Source organism: Dromaius novaehollandiae, chromosome Z, assembly GCF_036370855.1.
Source record: "Dromaius novaehollandiae isolate bDroNov1 chromosome Z, bDroNov1.hap1, whole genome shotgun sequence".
In the NCBI taxonomy this organism is placed as follows: domain Eukaryota; kingdom Metazoa; phylum Chordata; class Aves; order Casuariiformes; family Dromaiidae; genus Dromaius; species Dromaius novaehollandiae.
The window spans coordinates 1,356,918-1,367,335 of record NC_088132.1 but is presented as its reverse complement, the minus strand read 5'-3'; the positions used below and the strand labels follow the sequence as shown (position 1 = coordinate 1,367,335).

Here is a 10,418-nt window from a genome sequence, read left to right as displayed (position 1 = left end):
ACGGGAGTGCAGGACAGCCTGGGGAAGCTCAGCAGAGCAGCAGCTTTCCACTGCTTCCCTTCTCCTTGGCAGGCTTGCTGGTGGGAGTGGGCAGGTAGCCAAAGTCCCACGGAGCGCTTCAGGAGGCCAGCCGGTGTGACCACCCCCAGAGCACACACGGGACCGCCCTTCGCGTGGGGGAACCGTGCTGTTGGGGGAGCAGAGCCCCTCGGCTCCTGAGCCGCAGCTGCAGAGTCTTCCCAGCACAGGCCACCCCTCCCTGCATGCTGCCAGGACAACAAGGCCCTCAAAGAGCAATTTTGGAGCAGTTGGAAGCAACTTGTAGAGGTTTCCACTTTAACCTCCTGCTGAAAGCAGGGTCAGAGCAAGCTGCTCAGGGCTTTATCTAGTCCATCTGAAGATGGAGACTTCCAAACGCAACTTTTCTCCATCCACTCTGTAACAGCACACCACTTGCTCATGGTGAATTCCTAGGCAATATATTTGTATCACCATCCCTTCATTTCCCGCCCCACCGGACAACAGGACATAGGCGAGTCTCTCGTGAGCCCAGGCGAGGAATCAGGCTGAGGGCTGGGCTAAGAGCTCACAGAAGGGCCTACAGGTGTGGGGAGCCAATGCCCAGAGCAAGGGGCTGGGGTAAGGCTGTGGGTTTGGGGTGGGCACAGGGCTGCAGGCCAGGGGTCTGGGAGAGGCTGAGTGCCTCACTGAAGGGGCCTCGCAGGCCCCGTGCCAGCCGCATCGCCATTGCCCCAATGCCCCTGACGCCTCCGCAATCTGGTGTGTCTCTCGGCGCAGCTCTCTGATACCCTTCGTGCCCCGCCACGGCAGCCCCAGCACTCGCCAGCAGCGCTGCGATCGGCGCACGGAAATGGCGGTTGGGGCTGGGGGAGGGGGAGGGGACAGCCCCGCCCTCCTGTGTGCTTCCGGCCACTCAGCTAGCAGGGAGAGGCAGAGAGCCAATGGGTGTGCGGGAGGGGCGGGCAGTGCCTGAAGTGACATGCCGGCAGCCCAATGTGGCGCTGCGAGGGAGGCGGGCCGCAGCGGTGCGGGGAGCCCGGGCGGGCCGGCTGGCCCCCCTCCCCCAGGGCCGCGGGGAGAAGGGCGAGGCGTTCGCCCCGGCCGGGCGCGGACGAGCGGGGCCGCGGGAAGGGGCCGGCGGGGCTGTCCCTGCCCTCGCCAGCCCCCGGACGGCGTGGCGCAGCGCCCGCGGGCCCCACCGCCTGCACCTCGGCCGGGGCTCGCCGGGCTGTGCCGGGGCGAGCGGGGTGCGGTGTGGGCCGCCGCCCCAGGGACAGCCAGCCGCGCGCCCCTGCGCCCGGCTGCGGTGGGCTCGGCCGCTGCCGCCGTGCCTGCTGTGGCACAGCCCGTGTGAGCGCCCGGGACCCCCCGGGAGGGCGGCTCCGAGGAGATGGGCCTGGGCGACGGGCCCACGGAGTGCCGGGGGGGCGCCGGGAGCCACTGCCCAGAGCTGCGTGTGGCACAGAGAGCTCAACTCCCGCCATGGGGCAGAGGGGCCCGGAGGGTGGCCGCCTTTCCCGACAAGCAGCTCCAGGAGTTGAGAGGATCAGCTGCCCGCATGAGAGCTGAGCCGATCCCCTGGCTGTGCCAGTGTTTCTGCCCGACTTCATCAGAAGAGTGCGAACGTGCCCCTGAGTCAGGCAGAGCTTCATGGCAGAGAGAGTGGCTCAGCCCGTGCAAGAGTATGAAAAATGAACAACTAACACCAGAACTTTGAAGAGAGCAATGGTTTTCAGCGCACATCTTCCTTCCCAGCGGTATGGGATGCCCAGCATCATGACAGTGAGCATGTTATAGAGACTGGTAGCGGGGATCACCCTGGTGTTGTGATTGAACTGTAGATTGTGATGGCTCTACTCTGCAAAGTGCAGCTTACGCTGGTGTTGTGATTTCAGTCTGTTGCTGTATCAGCCCCCTAAATGAGAAACCCATGGAACGTCAAGTACCTTCCAAGAAGGCAATCTGGTGCTACGCGTTACACTCTCCGCGCGTGGAATATCTCAAGAGAACCTGGTCAGAGAGTGTAACAAGGCTGTTTTCCTGAGCTTCTGCCATAATGAGGGCTGCTTCTTTAATTATGGGAAGATCCGTACCTGCTTCCACTGCCATATTCCTGCTTAGGGTGGTTTTGCTTCTGTGTTTCCACCCTGCGAGAGCACCTCCCCTGACCACCGCCCACCACCCCCAGCGCAGGCACCCAGGCCTCAAAGGCCGTCTCTCTGGGCACACACAAAGCACGCTGGACTGCAAGGAGGGGGCATCGAGGACATCTTATTCAGCGTTCACCCTGCAGGCTCTGGGAGGCCGAGGCCGACAGAGCTGCAGGGCCGGGGAACGGCTGTCAGAAGGGCAGCAGCCCCTCACTGCGCAGGCTCAGGCTCTCTCCCAGCAAGTATGCCAGGCGGGCGTAGGTCTCCTCGGGTAGCAGCCACAGCAGCAGTCGGAAGAGGAGCTCTTGGTCGTGCCGCGAGGCATAGAGAACCACAGCGCCCAGCACCAAGCCGACGACCAGCTCCAGGCACATGAAGAGCACGCAGAGTCTCCTGAGGGACAGCGGAGGGATGGGAGATGAGGCAGGGCAGATGCATCCCAACCCTCTCCTGCCCCGCACCCACCGCTGGGCTGCAGGGGCCCCATGCGGGAGCCCCACCATCTGCCCCCCAGACACTGCTCGTTGCTCCCTCGTGCAAGGTTGCAAAAGAGCCACCACCAGCCCAGAAAGAAGAAAGCCTGGCACAAGGAATACACTCTGGGGGCGTCTTTCCCAGCTGCACAGCCCACAGCCAGTGAGCAGGACCCCCCAGCGCAGGCCAGCTCGCTGCAAAGCAGCCCAGACATGGGTGGCAGGGCACAAGGGCTTCGAGGGCAACTCACGGCAGCCACGTAGCGATGCCGCATCTCTTCGCCAGCTCCTCCCTCTCCTGCAGGTCAACACCAAGCGGGGACACCTGTGGGGCCTGCATGGGGCTGCACGGTCCCCTCTCCCCAGCAAGACCCAGCTGACCACAGCAGGCCTTGGCGCTGCCTCTCCCCTTACCAGCTGGGCTTCCAGCAGCTCCGGCAGCACAGACCCCTCCGCCTCGGGCTCCTGCTCTGTCTGCTGCTTGCTGCAGGCAACAAGGCTTGCTTGGACCAGGACTGGCCACCACGGCCACTGGGACTCCCTGTTGCAACATCCCACTGTCCCCTGGCAGGGATGGGGGTCACCTGTCCCACCACATGCTGCACATAACCCCCCCATCCCCTCCCCAGGGACGGCACTGGCGTCCGCTGCGAGTCCAGGTGTGGCACAGAGCCCCTGCATAGCCCTGTGGGCGAGAGGCATCCCTGGGCCCCACTCACTAGGCGTTTTCCAGCTCCAGCTCGTCCACTTCCTCTCGCAGCTGCCTCGTTGCAGCACGCAGCACCTGGGAGAGGGAAGGCTCACGCTTCATGCGCCTGCTGCAGCCTCCTCCAAAGCCCCTGGCCAGTGGGCACCCACCACCCTCTGCCCGCGCCCCCTCGGCACTACCTTCGCCCGCGCCTCCTGCTCACGCAGCTGCTCCTTCAGCTGGGCCGAGCGCTCTTTCTCCTGCAAAACACGGGGCACACAATGCAGGGAGCGGAGCTGGGGGCTGGGCAGCCCCCTCCCCGTCCAGCCTCAGGGCTGTGCCCTCTTGCGACTCCCCTGCTCCAGGGCACTGGCAGGGCTGGCGACGGACAAGGCCAGCCGGAGGGGAGGCACGGAGCCCGGCCCCTGGGGCGAATGCCCTACCCACACCCACCGCTGGCCGAGGCTGTGGGGTGCATGGACCCCAGTGCTGGCACCCCACCGCGCACACTGCCGCCACAGCTCTCCCTCTGCCCTGTACCTTGTCCAGCTCCTGCAGCCTCCTGCCTCTCTCCCCCTTGGCTGCCTGCAAGCGCTCCTGCGGGAGAGGAGAGGAGAGGAAGAGGAGCACTCAGCAGGGCATGCGGTCTGTCCCGTGAGAGCTCCTCCTGGCAGCAGGTCCCAGGCCCTGTGCCCTCCCGGCTGCCCTCGGCGCCCAGCTCCCACTCTGGTGCTGCCCCTCGCAGGCAGCTCCCCTCGGCTACCCAGCTCCGCAGGCACCGGGGGGCAGGCAGAGGCCCCCAGCCCAGCTCACCTCCAGCTGCGGCAGCAGCTCCTCCAGGCCCTGGAGCTCCTGGTGGCTGCTGCAGCCCCGCTGGCGGAGGGCACAGTTCTCCCTGGCCAGCTCCTGGGCAGCGTCCTGCAGCTCCTGCTTCTCCTCCTGCTGCGTGGGGAAGGCGCAGAGCAGAGCTTCAGAGCAGGGCAGAGAAGGCCCAGAGCAGGCCTTCAGCGGGGGCAGCCCCAGCCCCGAGCACCGGGGCACTCCATGCCTACCAGGCACCGCAGCAGCTCCCTGCAACAGCCCCTCTCCTGCTGGCTTTGCTCCAGCTGCTCCCGCAGCCTGCTGAGCTCGGCCAGCAGCCCTTCTGGCTCCTCGGCCATCTTCCTGCACCTCTGCAGCCTGCAGCAAAGGGGCGCCATCAGATTCGCCCTGCCACCGGCCTCCCCTTCCTCCCTCATCCTCCGCGCCCCAGCCTCCCCAGCCTCCTGCGCGCCCAGCGACATCGGGATCACCCCACCTGGCCACCTGCTCCGTCAGGCGGGCGTTCTTGCTCTGCAGCACCTCATACTCCTCCTCCAGGGTCTCCAGGTGATTCGTGAGCTCCCGCTTCTCCGCCCTCACACGCTGCAGGGCCAGCTTCAAATCGGCCACCTCCATGGCTTGGGCTGCGCGCTGGGAGCCAGCACGGTGTGAGTGGGGACAGCCCGTGTGCTCGCCCACCGCGGGACCCTCACACAGCCGCTGCCATTTCTGGCATGCACACACACACAGGCACACTCACACGCACGTGCTTGCATGTACTGGAAATGATGCCTTTGTGCATGGGGGCTATGAACAGGCACCCTGCTCCCGCGCACTCGTGCCTCGGACGTGTGCGTGGGCACAGCTTCACCCCTTGCCCGCGGGCAGGCATGCTCCAGCTGTGGCGCTGGCAGCGCTCCGGGCCCCACCACCCTCAGCAGCAGCTTTCCACTGCTTCCCTTCTCCTTGGCAGGCTTGCTGGTGGGAGTGGGCAGGCAGCCAAAGTCCCACGGAGCGCTTCAGCAGGCCAGCCTGTGAGGTGTGGCCACCCCCAGAACCCACACGGGACCACCCTCCGCATTGGGGAGGCCGTGCTGTTGGGGGAGCAGAGCCCCTCGATTCCTGAGCCACAGCTGCAGAGTCTTCCCAGCTGCCGGTGCACAGGCCATCCCTCCCTGCATGCTGCCAGGATGTCAAGACCCTTCAGCTCCAGCCAGCGTCTCTTGAGGGCTCCATCCACTGGGTACCTCACACACCTGCATGTCTGATGCGCAGGCTGAAGGAACATCTCCCCTTTTACATCTCTTCTTCTAAATGCTTAGATAAAGATGAGAGTGCCTCAGCACTGCCGCAAGGCAGACTTTCTAATCAGGAAATTAGTAGATTTTGGAAGCACTTGCTAGCACTGTACTCCCTCACTCCCTGAGCCTAGAAATGTGCCCTTCAAAAGAGAACTAGTGCTGGTGAAACCTTTTGAGCTATCTGAAATACCACTCACCCTCATTATTTTGGGTACCACTTAACACAGGGAGAACACTGTGAGCTTTGGCTTGTGCTGCATAGCTGACCTGATGCACGCTTGCATCTCTAAAATACTCTTTTAGGATTGACACAGTGAGAAGAGCTGAGTCTTTCCTTAAACTGCCCTTTATTCAAAAGACAGGAGTGTCTGTAAAGACATAAAATCATCAAGCACCAAGTGCTTCTTGCTTCCCAGTACAGCGGGACTCAGGAGTGACAGGTAAAGTTGGTGTTAATCTGTTCAGTATATGAGGTCCAGGGTTGCAGAACTGACAAGTTAGTTTTGAAAAAGTCAGCGAATCCAACTCCTCTGACATGTCCACGTTCATTTGGTTTGAACTCATCTTCCTTCCTGCTCCTTTTGATAGAAGTTAGTGATTACTGGTGACAGCAGGGCTGCAGCTGTAGGAACTAGCAAGCTCTTTCTGGATGCAGCTCGGTGTCTTCCAGAGCGAGAGCTTTCTAGTTGCAGATGGAAAGGAGACTCCAGGTGGTGAGAGAGCTCCCCTGCACGGTGTTCCCCAGGAGAAGTGCATCCTTTGCTTTGCGTAGTGCTCTAGCTAGACTGGAGAAAGGTAGTCACTTCATCTTCAGAGCTCAAATTTGCAACAATTTCCCTTGATTAACAAAAGTGCTGAGACCTCCTTGCAAACTCATGATACAAAGCCTCACCCAGCCCAACCTGCCTTATTTCTTCTAGCACAGAAATGCCATAGGAGTACAAGTGCTCAGGCTGTATACCTAGACGTGAATAACGAAGCAGGACAGTGGATTGCAGTGCAAGTATAGCTGTTTGTAGAAGGCAGAAAAGCTCACTTGTACCCCTTGCAATTGTGGTAACTGAACTCCAAAGGGGACCTTTTGTGCATCTGCCCATCTCTTCAAACACTGAAGGACAGCTGTCAATTGCAGCGGGATCTGGAAGATGCCTGTGCTCCTTACTTGGCCTTCCTCAAAACCACTCGTATCATTCGCAGAAACTTGTGAAGACTCCCTGCACTCGTTATGTGGTCACCTTTGCCTGTTTTCTTGCCACCTTCCCCCCAAGGCACTGCTGTGTCATTTTCCAGAAAGTAAGCTGCCCTCTCAGTGTTCCCCTGTAGAAGAGCACAAATCTTGGTCTGGGGAGGGTACACAGCTTTGATCTTACAGTGGCAGGTTCATCCTCCCGTGGAAAATCTGAACCATTGGAACAGCAGGAGAGATGGTGAGACAACAGGAGCACAAGGCAAAACAAACTGATCCTGGATGTCTTGACATTTGGCAAGGGACTAGAAACGGCAAGCAAGGCTGCCACATTTAGCATCCGCTGCTTACTGATTTCCTCTTTCATGGTCGGCCCTGCAGGCAGAGCTTTCCTTTTGCCATCTGTAGGAGAGCGCAATGTGGCTCATCGGAACAGACTCATACTACAGATGACATGCCTGTGCCCTCCGTCCTGCAACAGAAAGATGCTCTAGCTCCTACCACCCTTTAGCCAAGCAAGAGGCACAACTAGCTCCAGGTTAGAGGGGGGGGGGAGAGTGTCAAGCTATACAAGAACCACAGTACTTGCAAGCTAATTTTCTGACAGCTTTGTGATAGGCATGGCTTCCACCCCTCTGAGAGCTTCACCCCAGGTCCAAGCACATGAAAACAAAAAAATGGCTGAAATATGTGATGCTCCTCTTCTCTGCAACATTCCTTTAGCTTGAATCAAGACAGCTGAAAATACCTGTTGTACCTCTGCAGTTGTCCAACCCCCTCTGACCTTTCTGGCAGCACAACCACCCTGTACCCTACACCCCAGCCTGAGAAATAAATACAAGAGTTGGGGAAGCTCAGGAAGGGCACCCCAGTAGCTCTGCTCTGGCCCTTTTCTTGTGAAATCCAGGCTGCCTGTTGTATAACAGGACCCAGACATCCCAGCATTTCAGGTGAGCACTCACAGTCACAGCCCCTGCCCGCAGACCTGACTCCTTCCTTAACCGGCCGTTGGTGTGCCCTTTTCAGCCTGGTTAGGCTTCAGGAGCAGCTGCTGCCGCCGTATCTTCTGCACTGACCAAAGTGCCACTGTTTGCCTCAGCATGGAGCCGCTTGTAGTCAGTGTTGAAGAAGATGACGTAGAAGCAAGCCATGGCACTGCAGAGCCCAGCCAGCAGCAGTGTTGGGACTGCAAGAAAGATAAACCCAATGATGAGATCCGGCTCTAATCTGACGGGATGGGCAGCTGCAGACTTTCAAACACGAAGCAGCTGAATTTTGGGGGGAGGAGGGGGGCAGTTATTGTGGCGATATTGGCAATCTTGTTCCCTGCCGGTTTTTGGAGCTGGCTCTTGAGATCTTCTGCTCAGCTGAAGAGGATTTTTAGAAAAGATGTTTGCCAGCGTCTGCATCATAGTGTGTCCACAGGGCTTGGTGTCAGTATTACATGAGTATGAACCAGCTGAGAGATCAAGGCCAGGGTTCAACCTACAGTGCAAATACACTTTTGTGCCCTAGTTCATCTCAGTTGCTGTCTCTTCTCCTGAGTGGCTGGGAAAGGAAGGGCAGCCTGGAATAAGTCAGCAAAACTGTACACAAATGTGTATGTGCTTCTGCATGTGTCTGCAGAAGCAAGGGAATTTGCTTCCAGGTGGTGCATTGGTGGTCTTGGGCCTGCCACCCTGCAAAGGAGCGCAAGCTGGGCTGTGTGTGTAGCGCCTTCCCCCAGAACAGCTTCTCACTATCTTGTTGAAGCTCAGGTCTCTGGAGCATGGCCAGAAGAGGAATTTTAACCAGGGACAGCATTCATGGCACCTTAGGTGTCTTCCGTTTCAGCCTTGCAGCCCTGTTTGAGCTGCGGCAGCAGAGGGTGCACCATCAGGTTGGGAAAGGTGGCTAAAAGATAGGCTACAGCAGGAATCAGTCCCGCGGGCTCCCTGACAGTGAGACGTGGGAGGGCTTGGGGGGGCACATGAGCTGCAACTGAGTGTCTGGTGTGGTTTCCCAGGGAGGTACTTACTGGTCCAGTCCAGGGCTCCGTCTTGGTTGAGGGCACAGGCGGAGGATGGGTCCTCAGAAACCCGCACGGTGAGGGCTTGCAGCAGAATCATTAAAATCACACCTTGGACCTGGCTGTGGGGAGAAGCCGTCATGCAGTTACTGCTCCTGCCTGCTTCGCCAGTCCTGCCAGGGCAGCCAGGCTGCCCCAGGGCGGGAGGAAGTGAAGCCCCTGTCTGGAGCAGGGTCCTTCTAGTGGAGCAAACTACTGCCAGCTGCCTCTGACCCAGGCCCTCAGTAACCAGCCCTGGCTCACAGGGTGGGCAGGCTCGCCTGTCGGCATGCCCTCAGACACATGGCCAGCGTGGCATGGCCACTGTGTACTTCCACCGGCGGTGGGCAGGCATTGAACCACAGCTGTCAGTGAGCTGAGGCTTAGTCACTGGGCAAAGACTGGAAATACCTCTCACTGTGGGGCGGAGGATGGGAAAAGCCAGGCAATGACTTCAGCCTCCTCCTCTTTCACAGCTGGCTGCCAGGCAACAATAAACTCGACAACCAGTGGGAGACTACAGCCTTCAAGGGGAGGTGTCCAGTGCCCCTCTTTGACAGCCGTTCCTTGCTGCCGCTGAGCCCCCAGACGCGCGCATGTGGTGCTGGGCCATGCGCGTCATTGCTTAGGCCTCCAGGGCGTTGTTCCTGCTGCAGCTCAGTGCCCGCCCAAGGCACGTAAGCTGAGCATGGGAAGGACTGTCACTGCCCTGTCTGGTGTGGACCAGCTGCCCTGGGAGTGATGAGCCCCATCTTGCCCATGAGAGCGCTGAGGCCTGACAGGTCTCTGTGCTGCCATGGAAATGGGCACCACTCTCGGGCGCACCGCTCATGCTTGCTTCGGACATAGGTGACGCTGAGCAGGTTTATCTCCCTGCTTTGTGCCAAGGAAGGGAGACCTTCAGCTGTCTTCCTGCCCTTCTTGCACAAGACCCACATACTCCTCCTTGCTTTAAACTCTTTAGTCGGCCCTACGACTCAGATCAGGATGGACGGCCATCAGCTGTCTTCCTTTTGTTTAAGACAAAGCCTATGGACGGACAGCTCCCCCCTTGCCTTGCTCATGTCCATGCGTACCAGACAGAAGAAACTCAGCAGCATGACTGGCATCAACAGCCATGCTCTGCCTTGTTTGCACCCACACCACTGTCACCACCCAAGCTCAACTGTCAGATAGGTTTAGCTTGCCTGCTTACCTTGCAACAAAAATCAGGCCTGTAGATGTGCCCTCTCCCACAGGGTAGGAGCACTCCACAGCCAGCTCCATGGCAACGGGGTAGATGGCAAAACCGAAGAACCCAAACAGCGAGCTGGCTATGGCCAGCGTTATGGCCTGGTGTCTGAACCGAGACGCCTGCAGGCAGAGAAACAGTGCCAAAGCCTCAGTGTCAGCACCGCTGCACAGACAGTCTCTGTTTGAACCTGTACTTCACCATCACCTGAGGGAAGTCCCAAAGGTTCCCTGTTCTCACCAGTACCTTCCTCATCCTTCTATTGAAAGATCTCTTCTGCCTGCAGCCCTCTAGAGTCAACAAATGGCTACAGGAGATTTATCTGTTGAGTTTAAGCAAGGGGAGAGAGATCAGCAGAACTGTCTGAGAAGCAGGGATGTGGTCCTGCTACTGCGACTTGATTCCCTGGTCAGCAGCTTACCAGAAATGCACTCAGCTGATCCCTCAGTATGAAGTGAAACACACACGTTCCTCCTGATACAAGCTAATGTGTCTAAAGTGGCATCCGGAATAGGTTACA

General features: G+C 59.1%; 2 protein-coding genes across 4 annotated transcripts in view; both read right to left on the bottom strand.

The window, feature by feature from the left end:
* Positions 1-2,254: 2,254 nt before the first annotated feature.
* On the bottom strand, positions 2,255-4,558 carry LOC112982760 (golgin subfamily A member 6-like protein 10). The gene is made up of 8 exons (XM_026099387.2): positions 4,385-4,558; positions 4,146-4,274; positions 3,873-3,929; positions 3,533-3,592; positions 3,364-3,428; positions 3,059-3,128; positions 2,896-2,942; positions 2,255-2,564 (listed from the first exon to the last, which is right to left on the bottom strand). The coding sequence occupies exons 1-8, from the start codon at positions 4,529-4,531 to the stop codon at positions 2,363-2,365; spliced, it is 777 nt and encodes a 258-aa protein (XP_025955172.2). The 5' UTR covers positions 4,532-4,558; the 3' UTR covers positions 2,255-2,362.
* Positions 4,559-5,764: 1,206 nt separating this feature from the next.
* The window catches only part of SLC49A3 (solute carrier family 49 member 3), a 31,563-nt gene continuing 26,909 nt past the window's right edge, over positions 5,765-10,418 (bottom strand). The window contains exons 8-11 of one of the 3 annotated variants that reach the window (XR_003259050.2): positions 9,863-10,020; positions 8,638-8,750; positions 7,583-7,806; positions 5,765-6,751 (exon numbers count right to left, since the gene is read on the bottom strand). Coding sequence is in view for 1 of the 3 variants with exons in the window: in XM_026099350.2 (XP_025955135.2) it covers positions 7,652-7,806; positions 8,638-8,750; positions 9,863-10,020 (426 nt within the window). In the remaining 2 variants the exon portion in view is untranslated. Of the gene's footprint in view, positions 7,807-8,637; positions 8,751-9,862; positions 10,021-10,418 lie in introns of all 3 variants that reach the window. The other 2 variants (XR_010386348.1, XM_026099350.2) reach the window with 2 other exon arrangements.